The sequence below is a fragment of the Catharus ustulatus genome, chromosome 2 (genome assembly GCF_009819885.2).
Source record: "Catharus ustulatus isolate bCatUst1 chromosome 2, bCatUst1.pri.v2, whole genome shotgun sequence".
NCBI classification, from domain to species: domain Eukaryota; kingdom Metazoa; phylum Chordata; class Aves; order Passeriformes; family Turdidae; genus Catharus; species Catharus ustulatus.
The window spans coordinates 48,107,743-48,125,647 of NC_046222.1; the positions used below are offsets into that span (position 1 = coordinate 48,107,743).

The 17,905-nt window shown below is 44.4% G+C and overlaps 1 protein-coding gene across 1 annotated transcript in view; it reads right to left on the reverse strand.

Annotated features, from left to right (window-relative positions):
• Window positions 1-16,027, reverse strand: part of XPO4 (exportin 4) — an 82,184-nt gene extending 66,157 nt beyond the window's left edge. Inside the window, exon 1 of the mRNA XM_033051949.2 lies at window positions 15,802-16,027. Within this exon, the coding sequence (XP_032907840.1) occupies window positions 15,802-15,882 (81 nt within the window). The 5' untranslated portion in view covers window positions 15,883-16,027. The remainder of the gene's footprint in view (window positions 1-15,801) is intronic.
• Between the last annotated feature and the right edge of the window lie 1,878 nt (window positions 16,028-17,905).

Genomic DNA, 17,905 nt, shown 5'->3' on the forward strand with positions numbered 1-17,905 from the left:
AGCTCCTCCCGCGCGCTTGCTGGCCGAGGCCCCGCCTCAATCCGGCAGCCATTGGCTCCCGGGCCTGCCTGTACCCGGCAGGGCCGGGCTATGCCCACCGCCGCTCCGTGCAGCATCCCCAGGGCCCCGCTGTTCTGGGAGTTCCCTGGCGCTCCGGGTGACCCAATGCCAGCCGGCTTGCCCTGTGCCGCCGCTGCCCCGATTCCAGCTGCTTGCCCCCTCCCCGCGCGGCAGCCGCTCCGATTCTGGCGGCTTTCCCCCTCTCCGCATGGCAGCCGCTGTGATTCCGGCGGCTTTCGCCCCACCCCGCGCGGCGGCCGCTGTGATTCCGGCGGCTTTCGCCCCTTCCCGCGCGGCGGCCGATCCGATTCCTGTGGCTCCCCCTGCGTGGCAGCCGATCCGATTCCGGCGGCTTTCGCCCCACCCCGCATGGCAGCCGCTGTGATTCCGGTGGCTTTTGCCCCCCCCGCGCGGCGGCCGCTGTGATTCCGGCGGCTTTCGCCCCTTCCCGCGCGGCAGCCGATCCGATTCCTGCGGCTTTCACCCCCCCTGCACGGGGGCCGTCCCGATGTCGGCAGGCCGGCCCCGCGTGGGGGAGGCCCCGATGCCGGCGGACCCGCCCCACGCGGGGGAGGCCCCGATGCCGGCGGGTCTGCCCCGCGCGGGGGAGGCCCCGATGCCGGCAGGTCTGCCCTGCGCGGGGGAGGCCCCGATGCCAGCGGGGACGCCCCGATGCCGGCGGGCACGCCCCGCGCGGGGGAGGCCCCGATGCCGGCGGGGACGCCCCGATGCCGGCGGGGACGCCCCGCGCGGGGGAGGCCCCGATGCCGGCGGGCCCGCCCCGCGCGGGGGAGGCCCCGATGCCGGCGGGGACGCCCCGATGCCGGCGGGTCTGCCCTGCGTGGGGGAGGCCCCGATGCCGGCGGGCTCGCACTTCCGGGGTGGCAAATGTCGCAAATTTGTAGATCAGATAAGGCGCATTGGACTATAAGGCGCACTTCCGGGTTTAGCGGAAAATTTTAGTCATAAGGGTGCGCCTTATAGTCGTGAAATTACTGTAATCAAAAGTAATTCAATTTTAAATTACTGTGTTCCTCTACCAAGGTGACTAAAACCCACTGAAAACAGACTTCTGTATCTTAAATAACAAAAATACCTTGAAAGAATTACTCCCCAAAACAGTTATACTGTATAAGCTATTTACACAAAATAATCAGACTCTCAGAATAAGGAGATTACAAGTTTGACTCTACCAAAATCATATCAAGCAACATGCCCCAAGACTGAATTACCATGACTTATGTGGAGTCAAGTTTTCACTCCAGTTTTAGAAGTAACACTTTTCAAGTGTTCCAAATAAGCTTTTTTCCTACAATATATAACACCACTGTCACCTGTCTTATTAAAGTAGCTAATCAAAGAGATTAAATATAGGGATTCTGTGCATGGAGAACTGGACGATTAGATATTGTCAATTAGATATTAGACAATCAAGATATTCACCCTACTTCTCTAGCACTGATACCTAACGATGCAAGATGTCTTGTCCTTTCATGAAGCACATGTTACAAGTTAACACTTGATGAGGATGCTCAGCTCTGCAACTGCTTTATTAGCAGATCAGACATTCTAGGTTTGGGGACAAGGCCAGAAGGAATTTAGACAACTGGTATCAACAGCAGCTTTTGCTGTCCTAGTCAGATCTGTCATTACATGACTGCCTAGCTTTGAGTAATAGCTACTACAGAAAACTTAGCTAGTACAAAAAAAAAATCTTCAACTATGCTCCAATGACTTCCTTTATATTCAGTTTTTTGAACAATCATTTAAATTACAGCAATAACTCATCCTCCAATTTAAAAGATATTCAAGATTATTTGTGAAGATTGGTAAGAAAGAAGCAATAAATAACTTCCAACCAGACCTGCACTAGAGACAACATGGTGGAGATGTAAGACTTTCTGAACAAAAACTTCCTTTGATTTAAAAAATAAAAATCTTCTCTAAAAGTAATTATTACTTGAATTACTTAAACCCCCAGAGTGCCCAGTATTTTTCAGAATATATTTGGAACAAATGTGTGACTGCTGGAGGAATTGCCTCCTACACACCTACTCGCATCTTGCCTTCATACAGAAACTTAACAATAGGGAAAAAAGACTACTTTTTTCTTATCAACTTTTGCTGTGTATTTCAAAGCTGAAATATGTTATTACCTCTTTTGCAAGTAAAACATGAGACAAACTGTAGTTTGTAATTAGAGCTATTCTCAGTTTAGTAATGTTCTTGTATAATATACTATATATATACATTAATTGACTAAAGAGCCAAAGTAAATCATTACCATCGATAACAAAACGTTTTCTGAGATAATCCTTCTCTCCAAGGCAAGCAACAAACACAACTGAGATTTTGCTTCTCTGCTAACAATTTCATCCACAAATATAGACTATTACAGGCTCGCCACTGAAATTACCCTTCATTTATGTGCACAACACAGCTAAATCTGAGAAATATCCCATAATGGATATTTAGCCTATAGTAGCCTGGCTGTGGACAGTGAGAAGATGAATGCTGATGTGAGGCTACAGTTCAGACCCTTAAATTAAATGCTATTTATTTTCTAATCTCTACATTCACTGCTTTAACATTTCAAAGCACAAATGAGGTCTGACCTGCAGTTCTGTTTGGCAAAATAACTTTTCTAAAACATCTGACTGACAGCAATGGGAAAACCCATATGGTCCCTTGAAGTCAGTAAGATCCAACAAAGCAACAAGAAGTAAATCCATGCATGCCACAGAAACCTCAATCAAGACAAAGTATGTGAGAAAATGACAAAGGTAAGAAAAACACTGTACACAGAACAGTTAGAGAAAACCTCATTGTTCCAAATCCAAACATTTTCAAAACATTTAATGTTAGCAAATAAAATCAACCCACCTTGACTTTAGCAAAAATGGCACATCACTACTGTAACAGCACAGGAACCCTAAAATATGTTACTAAAGGATACAAAAAGTCAAAGTGCCTTTACAACAACTGCACTCACACCAACCTCAAGTCCTGTTCTCCTGTTTCTTTTCACTGTTTAAAGGCAAAATCTTCCTATTAAGAGATGGGAGATTTAGCAGAAAATAACTCCCATGCATTCTAGCTACTCCTCAGGTATCACAGGGCTGGTGGTGGTTGGCCTTAAATTCTGACCGATAGGCAATTTGGCAACATAATCCTCTGACCATCTCCTGGAGTGAACTTGGCCTCCTCACCCTGAAGTAAAAAAGAGAAAAGTAGGTGGAAATGAACCACACTTCTCCCTTAGCTCCCACCAACTCCAGCTGCTTCTCTCTTTCCCCACAAGGAGGCATGGAAGATACACGGGTAATAGGTGGAGTCTCAGCATCAACACACCACAAACCTCATTGCAGCATCCCCATGACAGGTCCTGGTTCTCCAGAGACAGGATCCCAGCCTGTCCACAGCCTCTGAAATCCTGATTGCAACTCGATCAAAAGATTCAAGTAGCTCACCTCTGTATTGCTCATTTCTCTGCCGGTAAGACCACACAGACACCACTTAAAAATGTGCCAGGATAGTGACTGAATTTCAATACAAAGTTTGAAGTAAAGAAAGAACCATTGTGATCCCTCTTCTACTAGACAGGAGATCATAATGCTGGTAATGGCAATACTTATTTTCAAAAGTTCATAACTTGAGATGTACATAATATATGACTCATTTATCAGGTTCACTATGTATCAAATACAGTCAGTATCTGCTCTCCTGCTGCAAAAGAAACTTTTGTATTGTGCAGGAAGAAGTGTCCTCTACTAACTTTTTCCTATTTTCCAATTTCAAATTATACTTGATGAAAGAACAGCTATAACCCATCACTGTAAGGTTAGCATTACTTTTACTTGCATGTAGCTTTTTACAGTAAGTGTGTGCAGTGGAGCAAGATATCACAGGGGTCGGTAACCCCCATGCAGCTCTGATCCCAAAACACAAGTCAAAAGCCATCACTACATGAAATATTTAAACTGAGATAGTGATAAATTTTGATTTCTGAGCATTTTAGGCTTTGACTCCTATCAAAAAGGCATTTCCTCCAATCAAGTTAACGAAGAAAGGCAGGCACACAGGGCAGTCAGTTCCCCTGCCAAAATTCAGAGCTTAGCACTTCCTCCACCATCAATCTTGTTAAAATGTCAAAATCATTTTGTCCTATCACAGTTATTTAGGAAGAGTCGATTAAAAGCAAGATAAGGAAGTTTTTAAAGTTTATCTAAATTTGATGTGGAAAACTCCTCTGGTTTACTGCACTTCCAAAATGGCATGGTCTAAAACCTTTATCAGTGGCTATTAACTGTTAGGGCATAAATGAAAACTTAGTCATAAGTCAAACACACACGAAGTACAATATCTGAATGATGTAAGAAAACAGGTAAGCTACAAGGTACAGACAAGAAATCAAGGTTTAGCCAAAAAAAGAAAGGAGCGGCATAGAGGCCAGAGGAGGAAGTTCATAACCTGCATTAGGTGGAAGATAAGAAAGCCAAGAGAAATTGTGAAATTGAAATTAATTTTGTGAAGAGAATAACATATTTCACTCAAACTCAGGAAAAAATATGAACTTTCACTGAACACACCTCGAAAAAGGTTCTGCCCCAGTTTGTCCATACTGGGAAACAGCAAAATCCATCTAGAATTGAACATGCTTGAGACAGTAAGATATCTTCTACTTTAACCTGGTTCCACCACTTTGTCCTGCTCCTGCAAATACAGCCTGAAGCATGATACTGAAGAAGTTACACGTGTCTGCATTCATTCTCTCATATACAGGACAGCAGACACACTACACATACTTTGAGAAAACGTCTTCTAAACATGAGTTTTTTATGAAAAAGTTGGGTTTTTTGGTTTTTTTAAATTCCATACATAAGCGTTTTGGGATTTCATTTAGAAGATGCAATTTTTAGGACTTCCTTAAAGTGAGTGCCTGAGTTCAGTCTAAGAAACCTGCACAAATTGGCCAAGTCTCAAGTTCTGAACAGTCACAGGGCTCCACATATTCAGGCTCCACTGAAAAATGATCATGAAGAAATGTGGTCATAATCATATATTTTATTCTCAGCACTATTAGAGGGAATATTACTGTAAAATGAACAGGAGACTAGCTCCAGAAACAATATTGTCATTTCTCTTGATATTAGAATTTTATATTTATATATTCCCCACTAAACAATTCATTATCCTGAAGCTACCCAACATCTGTTCCTAATCCCACTTAAAACAACCTCACAAAATAAAGGGACCCTCCCTAATTCTCTCAGGAAGAAGCACATTTGTTTTTGTGCTTGGGCTTTGGTGGCTGTTGTTGACAGGTGAGGAAAGCACTATTCATACTCTCATCACCAGAGAGGAGCGTGCCTGTTTTGAAAGCTTTTTTGCACATTTCCTCAATAACAATGCAAGAGGTAGCCATCTGGGAAGCTACCAAGACTGTGGTTGAAAGAGAAGTCAAATAGCAGCAACATTATTAGCACAATAAACAATAGAAGCCGGTGGCCCAAGAGATGAAAAAGCTAAACTAAATGTGAACAATTAAGACCTTGATTAAAAACTAAACAAAAACCAAAACAAAAAGATGATGTAGAAAAAATTCTCTTAGCACTTAAGATCAGTGAAGGTTATTGTAATACTTTTCAGCCACTGCTTCAACAACACACAATCCAGCTTTAAGACACCTAGTATCAAACCAGCAGCTAGCTGCACAGGGGGAACACATTCCTTTCCCTGCCCAGGGCTGCAGTCCCTGTGCAACAGAGATAAAGGCTCCCATTTGGGGATCTCCAGTTCCTGTATACACATATACACGGAGATGCTGTGGAGACATCCTCATGAAATCTACCAGTGACAAATGTGTAAAATGTGGCTTTTGGGTGACAGGTGTAACATAAGAGGAAACCAAGTGAGCTGTAAGGTGAAACCCAGAGCAAGCAGGCAGGGTCTGCCAGCACCAACAGCAACTGTGTGAAGTCATGGCAAGATGAGGGAGCAACTCACTTAAGGGACCATGTAAATGCCACGACCACCAATACAAGACCAAGCTGTGGCATATCAGTTTTGGGGAAGTTCATAAAACCTTGAAGACCACCTATTTGCAGAGCCAAACAAAATAATCACAAGGAGAAGAGTCTTTGCTGCTTGCCCAAGGCAGAGAAATGACAGATAGACAGACAGGTAGGTAGATGGATGCTGGGCCAGAGAGAATGAAACTTAACCCCATATCACCAGCTTCCACCTGTCCCCAGAGAGGCAGGGCACAGAGGTATGACTTCTCTTGTGCTGCCACAAGACACAGGTGGCAGTTCTGCTGCACCCATCAATGAGCCAGTGTGGTTTGTGCTTGTACAATTGTTTCGGCTGCTTATTAGCTTTGATACTGCTTGCACACCATCACTAATGCCACAGTTAATGATAGTTGGAACACTGTTTCACATTAATAAAGGAGGGTATAACTGAGTATTGGTTGTCATCCAATTGCACCACTGATCTTCATGCAAACCAATGCTAAAGTCCCAGAGCCACAGATGCTCTGTGGGACACATCAACGCACCAGCCTCCGGAGCACACAGCTACTGGATTTTCACACTGTGTTAATGATGCTGCAACACATTTTTTTAATTCTGCAAACTGCCCCTACCCTCCACACACTGTTGAAGCAACAACCTATGCAGCCAGGCTATTTACTTGTGATGTGAAAGAGTCAAATTCAAGGTCCTTCCAAAGTAGCCTGACAAAGTGATAGAACATGGCTCAATTGCTTCCTTGTGTCTTAAAGACTATCAAACTACCCATCTCCAAAAAACTTGAAATACAAAGTTGAGGAACATACCACTCACTCAAATGCGAGACCACATAGCTTTTCTGCAGCTTTTCAAATGAACAGATTTCAAAACACATTTGTAAAGGACACTGGTATTATTCTTTTCCATCATTACAACAGGATCCTAGTCTAAGTTGACAGTAATGAAGAGGGGTTGGCTCTCCAGAACTCCACTGCTGTGGTGCTTGGAGATCTTCCACTCCTTCCAGCCATGTTAATTTTTCTCCGCTCCTAGACACACATTTAGCAACTGGCAAGTCCTTCTGACAGCCAGTCCAGCTCACCAACCTAGCAGATAACCAATCCAGCAAAAAGACAAGTAATGTTTTTTCTCTGCCATTTGGTGTTAGGCTGGTTTAGGCTCCTGTGAAAATATAGCCTATGTCACACCTACAAGCCTGCAACTGCAGATGTCCTCCACTTTAGCCAAGACTTTTGAAATCCCAGGGACTGCCATCATAAACTGTAAAATTCCATGGCAAAACACCTTTCTGCACTTCACTGATTTCCCAGCCACAGATTAATTATACAAAGCCTTCAAGAGACCCTGGCATAAGGCATATTTTCAACACTACCACAGCTGTGCCTCTAGCACTTTGCACCAGCCGCACATAACACAGCTGGCCTGAATGACAACAAAGAGTGTAATTCATAATTTTAACACAAATAGTGATATACCTGTAGCCTTTCTTCATATTCACTTCTGTAGTTCTGTAAATTTTGAATTTGGTAGGCACCACTAAACCAACTTATCTGACTTACAAAGTAACAAAGGCAAAAACTACTATTCACTTGCTCCTACATTAACTTAAATAACTTTAATATGTTTTCTACTAAAAAAAAAAATCAGTCTTGATTTTAAAAGAAATAGAATTGTATACACTACTTCCTAAATGGTTTAGCAACATAATTTGACCAAATTTCTTCCAGGAGCACAGGTAAGCTCTCATCTCAGTCAAGGTAGTAGAATCGTCTCTAATGCAACATAGTGAAATTTACTTTAATTAAAATACTTTTCTCCCTGAATTCACTACGCAATCTAGTTCATTATGCAACCACTCAGGTGGGTGTACTATTATCCTGTGTTTTAGCAGAGCCAAAGACAGTACTGTACAGCAGCAACTCATGCCTCTGAAGTAGGAAAGCCTGGAGTTTTCCTTTTTGGGAGACAGGAAAGAGGAAGAAGAGGGACTATTTAAAGTATGTCCTCCTGTCAGTTTTCCTTCATTCCCTAAAATCCCCATCTTAACAACTACTCCCTGTTCAAAAAGATGTTTTGGACTTGAAAGTCCAAAGGACCAACATCTCCTACAGCTCAGATCTGACACCTTTCCTTCTATGCCACATCTCCCAGCACATATATGGGTTTATGCCACCCATACACCCAACTACGCATCAAAATTCCAGAGATCTTATGTACACCTAATTCAGACAGACTTCTTAGCGTCAAAACACTGTCAGAAACTGCTGAAAAGGAATATTTTACTTATCTGCTTGTGACAGGATCAGCTCAACTTAATAGTCAAGAGGATTTCTTCCACCTCTCCATAGGGAAAGCTGTTAATTAACTAATGAATATAGATTAGCATAACAACGATAAGACTCTTAGGAAGCAGGTAAAAGGGAAAACAGCAGTAGGTAGTGCCTGAAGAAGAATAATCCAGATGGAGTTATGGGCTAATGAAGCTCCCCAGCAGAAGCAAGCATACAGTATTTACATTGATTACTCAGAACAAAATATAGAAATATGCCGATGCAATGGTGACTCGTCAAATGGGTGTGAAACATAGTGATTTTCAAAAAGATAAATACTCCCTCTTCGAAGCAGTCAGGGGAAATAAACCCTAAGCATGCATAATCCCATTTCATTAGATTTAATTTCATCAAACACAATGTTTACTTTTCAAAGATATCAGAATCTCTATCAGTTCTCACTTCTCTAATCTCAACTCTTCACTTTAGTACAGATAAGCTCCATGCACATTTGCTCTCAGCTCCCAGGTAAGAGTTTCACTACAGTTTCACATGCATGTCCCAGGCTGTAATCTCAACTGTGTGCCTGTAAAATGCATCAACCATACCAGTTCTTAAGCAAAAGAATAAATAATGTATATGATGGACTCTTAAGTTACTCAGTACTGCTCCAAAAAATTATCTGGACAGCTTGGGTATGGTTCTCTGAAAACATCACCTTGCTGCTCTGAAGCAATAAAGAAAAGTACAGTGTTAAGTACTATTAGGAAAGGAATACAGTAGAATATAAAAAACATAGGACCATCTAAAATCCTCAAGTACCTACATCACAGAATTCTGGTCAGTTCATTCAAAAACAGCACCATAAAGTTAAAAAATTACAGAGGGATGATCTGATGTATGGGGCAACATCCCACATGGGAAACAGACAATATCCTTCCATTTAGCTAAGAGATGACTGGAGGATGCAATATGATAAAGAATTATAAAAATCACAAAGGACACTATAGAAGAAAAATCAGAACACTTTACAGTTATTTCATAATGTAAGAATGAATTAAATTATCCAACAGCAGGCTTCACTCAAAGAACTACATGTTTTTTCCAAAAACACTTGTAAAATTACACTCAGACAAGTATGTACTGTAAATATATATATGTGTATGTATATATATATATTTAAAAGGACCAAATATATAGAAAAATTAAAAAAAAAAAATCAGCCCACAAACAACTGGACACATTTGTGGGAGAAAAAAATTATAAATCTCAAGTTTTTGAAATTGCTAATTCAAATAATGGAAAGTGTCCACTAGTGAAAGGATCATCCTTACTTTTCAGACCTCTCTAAATCAGCAGTTAGAGACTACCACCAGAAAAATCCTCATCTGAGGAGAATTTTTGTCTATTCTACCCATAATACAGCACACATCATGCTTGTTTTATGGGTGACAACTTGGAGGACTTTCACAAATCTCAGCGCTGGAATGATTAATTTGTCCAACAGGCATAACAAAAGCAGAGCTAGTCCATCTCTCCCTTTCACCCTTACTATGAGCCACGCTTCACAGTCTGAAAAATTGCCTCGCAATGAAGACATATTGCAACAAGGAACGGAACCTCCTTGTGGAATAAGGATTGCCCTGGCTTTTGTGGGGAACAGACTGGCTGGTTATGTCAAGATGTCAGATGGTGGAGAACTGATGAGGCTGATTCAGCAAAACCACAAGCTAGGCCACTTGCTCACCTTGCACCTGGGTTTGAGCAAGGCTTAACAACTGAAAGGTGCCTGGGCTGAAGCAGAGGCCCCACAGCCCAATGTTGTCTCAGTGAAGGGCAGAAGAGCACCCACGTCTCTGTGCCAGCCCTCAGCCTCCCTGCCCCTTCACTGTGCACAACAAGCCTTGGCTTAGATCAGTTCCTCTGAGGAGACAGTGATGGGAGCAAAGACCTGGCGAAGGTCAGACGGCCACCACTGCTGCCTCAGCCATGTGGAGGAGCACACTGAAGTACCACAGCCTGTGCTGTCTTTCTTTCAGCCACAAGATAGGGTAGTTTGGTTCAATGAAGGTACCAAAGACCCTCATTAACTCCTTGTCTATATATTAAAAACTACACCTACCAGTATGAAAATAAGAAAACAGTTGTCCCCCCACCCATATCTATGATGGTAGTAACAGACACTCAGTGATCTTTAACTGCAGTAATTCATCCATTTGTTCAAGAAGTGTAAAACTGATATGTGAAATCCTCCATTACGGAAGGACAAGAATACAACCCCACTCCACAGACAAGTCAATGGGCTTGCTCTTCTCCTCTCCCCAAAGCAGGGACAATGCTGTGGTAAGATTTGAATCTCTGACTGCATTGGAGCTTACCTGGGAACACCTGTACACAGAGCTATGCACTTATTCTTTGTAGGTCCAGTGCAATTATCAGCAATCTAACAATAACCTATAATGTGCTGATTCAACAAAAAAGACTATTCACGACTCCACAAACATGGAAGTTCTTATTCAACAGGACCAGACTTTAGTGCCTAACTGGCTATAACTGAGAAATTAAACTGCAGCCAGCCCCTCTGATCTCTGAGGATGAGCTAGAAAGAAAAGGGGTTTATTTCCTGACAAATTCATACACTTAACACAACAAGCCTGGTCTCCAAGAAAGGTAGGTCAAAAAGAACCAACCATACAAACTGTCATGGTTGTATAAACAATCCAGTCATACTAATGTGCTCCCTTACGCTCCTACTCTGTAAGCTTATTGAACATCTGAAACTGAAGTTTGTAGGACTACTGTCAGACTACCCAACTTCAGCCTGGAATGTTCCTCAGAATAGCAGGAAAAATCATAAACTAAGTGGTACCCTGAGAAGGTGGAGATGTGAGAATCCACATCTCCTCACACACACACCCCCAACACCCACCCTTTGAAACAGACCACCGTCAAAGCAGAACATTTACAAACTTCTAAAGAATGGAATTCTTCTGCAACAGCCATTGCTGAAATGTTCTTTGAACTTTCCAAGAGCCACTCCATATAGAATAACCTAACAAGTACCTCTGGACCTACTTTGTTCAATCCCCTGCCCAAAAAAGAACTCCTTTCAAAGTTAGATCAGGTTGTTCGAGGACTTGTTCAGTCAAGTACTAAGTATCTCCAAAGATGGGAGATCCCATGGCCTCCCTACACAGTCTGCTCCCCTGCCTTTACCAATCACACTTACTGTGATGTTTTTCTTGTCTTCTCTGCAGCTGGAATGTTCCCTTCTGAAACTTGTAACCTCTTTTCAGTGTGCAGTTCTAAGTGAAGTCTAGCATTTCTAATATCAGGAGAGTCTGAGTTAGCAAGTAAATTCTACACTGAAGGTATATTATATACTTGAGCCAACCTGACAGCTCACCACTAGCAGGGGCAGACTGGCTCTGTACATGTCCAACAATCTAATTTCAGTGCCCCTCTGCTAGCTCTGCAACCTAAATGGCTGCACAGATAGCCAATACATCTTACTAACCTGACAGAAATCCATTCCCTTGTTTAATTCCTATGTCATCTCAGCAATATTAATACCTTCTGCACAGGGTCAAAAGGGAGAAAGAGGAGCTGCAGGTAAGAACAGAGAACCTCTTTTTGGAGGGAGGTGGGGTGAACAAGCAATAACCTGTGCATTCACATTTAGGTGTCAGAGAATATCATATGCAAAAAATTTCAACCTGCTTTAATAAACTCTCAGCAATAACTAGAAGGTGTCAGGAATGTTTCCTACTTCATCCTCTCACTTCTGGGATAAAATTTACATTTCTTTCCTTAATAATACAACCAGTGTCCTCTTCAATCCATGAAGACAGCTATTAAAACAGTGCTTAACTAGTATTAATTATACTTGGCATTAATTACCACCTGAGCAAAACAGAACATAATAGATAGGAGATCAGGGGACACCATGCCAGTAGGAAATGGAGGAGGAGTGAATTAACTCAGTTAATTCATACTGTTGCTGTTTGGTCTTTACCAAGCCAAAGTCACACAGGCCAAAGGTAGATTCCAGCCTGTGGCACTGAAAAGCTTCACAGCAAAGCACTAATGGGGATCTTACTTCAGGTAAACACCATGTAGTTTTACTAAAATGGAATTTGGTACCCAATTTTTATACTGCAAATACTTTTACACACATTAAAGAAAGTTGTCACAGCACCAGCCTTCAGAGTCATCTTTGGCAGCTAATGACAACATAAGTTTCATCTTTCATAACAATTCTTCCATTTATAACAAATTCCAATCCTATCTCAAATTAAGACTTTTGAATGTGAGCTACCTAGAACCTGTTGAAAGGTATTACTGGTAACAGAGGAAAAGCATTTCCCTGCAGCTGTTGAAGAGCTTGGTGAGAGAAAAGACTGAATGTTTCCAGTTTTCAAACATGGCAGGCTATGGTTTGCAAAGTCCATAAAGATCAGCAATTTAGGAGATCATGACTTCGGCATACTTTGATACCTAAAAAGTAATTTTTCAAAGGAAAACTCAACTAACCCAGAGCAATGAAAAAAAAATAATTATGAAAATACTTATCAAAGATTTAGAGAGCTCACAGTAATCCATGCTTATCCTCAAGGAAAGTTAATTAAACACATTCAGGTCTTTTTATTAGCAAGCCATTATTCTTCTCAAGGCTCAGTAATTCAGTTTGAAATCAAGACAAGTATCAAGTAAACCACCACCACTGCCTGCTCAGTGTTTTGAAATGCTGAAACACCTTTGATGCATCCCTAGCCATCTGTATTTTGCAAGAATTGCCACTGTCTCAGCTGTGACAGACTGTCACAAGAAAACCTTGCTGAATCTCTCCACAGCTCCCTGCCCAGTTAAAACCTTCTGCCATCTACTGTCAGACCATTCACAGCTCTGCCATTTCCCATTGCTTCAGGTATGGCTCCACTGCAAGGTGCCAACCTTGACTCATGACCACCCACACGAGCACCGGGTTCATCACCCTTCACCCCACAAGTCCTCATATTTTTACATAAACACCTTTCCAAGCGATCCCAACAGTTTGCTTGATCAGTTCACCCCTCCCATCTTCCACACAGAGATAACTTCCTGCCCTCATCCCCAAGCAGACCTTTAACCAAACAGTGCAGCCCTCTGGAAAAATGGAATTCAGATCATCACTGTCCAGGTGCAGTCCTGCACACAATTAGGCTCCTCTTTTTGTACAGTTTGCTAGGGAGACAAAACAGGAGCAGAGCTCATAACTCTTTCAGTCTCTGGGGTCTCAGGTCCACCTTTGTGAAGCACCTGCTGAGCTACACTCCTCTCCTGCATCCCTCCAAAAACTCGATGATTTCTGAGAAGGAACACAGGGAAATAACCTTAAACAGTTCTCACAGCTCTTCCACAGCCAACCCTGCTTAAAGCCTGATTCTGGGTCCTCACCCTCATGCATAGCTTTAGTGGATATCTCTGTTTCATGCAGCTTCCTTGGTAAGAGCCATCTAACTAGTTCTTCTCAGTTTAGTGTTGTCTATGAAACTTCCAAAATCAGCTGTGGAAAAGAAATAAAAGAAAACGCTAAATACCACAACAAGTCAGGTTTCATACTGTCAGAGGCTGCAGGGATGAAGGTAGAAATTCAGCAAGGATCCCACCATCCATGTGCTCGCAGACCCAAGACGTATTTTTACCAGCAAGTTCAGCAACTATTCTTCAACAGAAGCAAACATTACCATAAGAGGCCTGTGCCTTTTCACTGTATTAAGGTTTTTATTTAATTACACTCCACAGTAAGTTGCTTTTACCCCTCTGTGCTAGCAGGACTATGCTAGGGAAACAATGCCCACACAAGTTACATTTAGTGTTCAAGCCAGATGCAAGACTCTGGAAGTGCTCCTGCATATGCTACCGGTTGGATACTGAAAACTACTTAACCACCAGCTGCGTTTCACACACATGTTCTGTTACACAGTAGCACCACTGGTTTTCCTTAGTCAAACCCTCCTAGTAATTATTGCATTTGTGTTATTTTAAAACCAGAGATACACAGACTTTACCAGAACATCTAACAATCTACACAGACATGTTTTGTATAGCATGCACGAATCGAAAGCGGCTCAAAGCTTGAAACCCATCACTGGTGGCATACTTTGTGAAGTATTTTTCTAAAATTAGCGCTTGCTGCCAAGCTATTTACCTTTACTCTCCTGCTTGGAAACACAGGACAGTAAAGTGTTTTTCAGACTTTGACCTGACAAGGAGTAACATGCATATTTTGATGGGACACCCATGAGTAAAACTGATCACCTCTCACTTTACAGTCAGGCTATTTCAGCAAGACATTAAAAACACAATCGTTCAGGCTCTGGCCATTGATTAATTATTGATACCAGAAAAGCTTTGCTACTATTTCTTTGGGGCTTTTTTGGTTTTTTTTCTTTATTTGAGTTTTTTTTTTTTTTTTTAATCCCATTAATAGCAACACCTTAAAAACTTTATTTCTGTCAGAATCACTTTTTGGTAAGATAAATTCTGTGGGGAAGGCTTTCAGCTAGACACGTACAGAAGATCTGCAACAAAGACCTGCAAACTGTACCAGCCAACATAGAGTTTTTCATCCAAATAAGTCTTTCACAAAGATGCAAACCTAGGATGTTTTAACACCAATGGTCACTACCGGTATCCAACTACCTCGCGTTTCTAATCTTTGCCATATGGGCTTTCTTTTCCACGCAATTATGAAAACAAGATAACACACAGTCAGCAAGGGCAGTTAATGATAATTAAATAGATCAAGTGCGAAGCACCATTAATGGCTTTGCTTCAAGGCGGCAGCACCGTGAGCCTCTGGCTCCTCGGTGCTTCTCCGCTTAAAGGAAAACTCTGGAACCGAGCGCCACTCCCGAGGCCGCTTCCACGCTGCCCAGGGTGCCTCGCTGCCCGCTGGGCTGGGGACGGGCGCGACCTCCCGCCGCTCCTCCGCCGCTGCGGGAGGAGCCCGGGGCCCCGGCCCCGGGAGAGAGGGAGGAGAGTTGCTCACTGGCAACTTGGGCGAGGGTCTGGGTGGCGGACGGTGGCGGTGCGGGAGGGTCGGACACGCCGCCGACGGGGCGGGCAGCGGGGGGCGCGGGCAGCCGGCAGAGCCTGCCCGGGGCGGCACATGGAGGAGCGGCGCGGCGTGCGCGGCAGGGCCGGCCCCGGCTGCGGGGCCACAGGGACGAGCCGGAGGGCGACGGAGGGACAGGAAGGAGCGAAGGAGCCCGGCCGAAAGGAGAGCGGGACGGGGCGGCGGAGGCGGTGCGCCCCGGCGGGCTGCGCCCCGAGCCCCACGCTCGAGGGGCGAGGGCAGCGGGAACGGAGGCGGGGAGGGGAGCGGGGTCCGGCGCGGGCGCCCCTTCGGGGGCAAGGCGGCGCTCCGGGCGTGCCGGTGCCGCCGCCCGCCTCACCATGAGCACTTTGGCCGCGTTCTCCAGCTGGGCGATCACCTCGGGGGCGCCCCCCGCCGCCGCGGCCGCCGCCGCCATCATGGTCTCTCTTCAATGACGCGCCATGCGCTGCATTCTGGGGCGAGGCGGCCGCGCGGCCAATCCCGGCCCGGCCCGGCCCCGCCGCGGAAGGGAAGCGGCGGCGCCGCCGCAGCACCGCGAGCGCCGGGCGGGGGCAGCGCCCGCCCCGCGCGCCTCCCTCCGCCCGCCCGGCCCGGCCCCGCCCCGCCCCTCAGCCCCTCCGGGGCGGGCCCGGCCCGGCCCGCTGCGCGCGGCGGCTCCTCACGAACCGCGGGGCGGGGCCGCTCCCCGCCGCTGCCGGGTCGCTGCGCTTGGACCGGCCCGCAGTTTGCTAGCGGTGGAAGGGGCCTCTGGAGATCATCCGCTCCAACCCCCCTGCCAGGCCAGGGTCACTTAGAACAGGTTGCACAGTAACGCGTCCAGGTTGGGATGTCTCCAGAGAAGGAGGCTCCACAACCACGCTGGGCAGTCTGTTCCAGTGCTCTGCCAGCCTCCATGCAAAGTTCTTCCTCATGTTGAGATGGAACCCGTTGTGTTCAAGTGTGGCCATTGCTCCTCGTTCTGTCGCTGGACGCCACTGAAAATAGCCTGGCACCATCCTCTTGGCACCCTCCCTGGAGACTTCCACACACTTCCTTGTGCTTCCCAAGGAGCTCAGGTGCCAGCGCGGGCGGCCGCAGTCGCTGGATGCTGGCAGTCCCTTGTGCATTGTGGGATGAGAAGCTGAGTCTATAAAATATAGCTTAGAAAGTGGTTCGGAGGAGAGAGCGTGGTCAGTGTCTGTACAAATGAACTGGTTTACAGCAGACAAAAAAAACCCCAAAAAAACCCACAAAAAACCCCAAAACAAAAACAACAGAAAAACTCCAAAAATGTTTAAAACTCTTCTAAAATGCACTTTTTCCCACATAAACCCATCTGGAGCTCCTTCTATGTTATTGGTTGTGAGCCACAAGACAGCGCCAACTCTGAAAGATGTTGCTGAAGACAGCTCTGTTGTGCACCCATGCGAGCAAAAGGACTCTCAGATTATGGCTTCACTGGCATTTCACATTGGTTAAAGAATTTGCCTTTTAAACAAATCTGATGGTTTCCACTCCAGTTTGCACACTGGAGCAGACTTGGGGCTTTGATACTTCCAGATGAAGCCAAAATGGAAGATCTGCAATTTCCAAGGAGTGTTGAGTGTGTAGCCCCAGGCCAGATCCCCTTCAGAGCACTGAGCACCATCAGTGTTCCCCTGAACCCACCGAACCACTCTGCGTTTAACAGAGCCAGGTGTTTCCAGCTATAGTTCTTGCAGCCTTGGGGAGGCATTAGCTGACCTCAAGTGCTGAATTTATGCAAGGTTTGGAATTTATCAGCTAACTCAGCCAGCTGATAGCAGTGTTGAATGCTTGTAGATTGTTCACATAACCTGAGTGCCAATGGACAATGTTTCCATGCAGATGATACAATGTAATAGCCAAAGGTGGAAGACAATCAAGGGAACGAACTACAGTAAGAAATCCATCTTTCCTATTCCGAAGAAAAATGCAAGTATTTTTCTCCTAAGAAATGTCAGCTTTCAATGTTGAAGAGGGCATATTACTAGACAAGTTTAAAAGTAGCAATAGAACCATGTAAATTACTGATTTTGGGGTTTACCTAGGAGGTAGAACTAGAACATGCATTTCAGAATAACATTCAACTTCAAAGCTGAAGAATGTGGGGAAATCAGCAGGGCTGCACTGAAAGGAGGGATCAATATATAGAAAATTGAACAACAGTCAGAGATGGAGCAGTTTAAAGGAAGTGAGAGTGTGACAACACACTTAAGTCCTGGAGTTGTGTTTATTGGGCAAACCACACAATGTACAAAGAGTCTCACTCTAAAGAACAGAAACAGCTGAAGACTTAGAAGTTTGTATACAAAGAGGTAAAATGTCAAAAAAATCCCGGAAAGGTATGAAAAAAAACCCCAATTTTAAAGAATTCTGTGTTCAGTAAAGGACTACTTCAGTTGAGTATTTCTGTACTTGTACCTTCTATTGAAAATGAGATC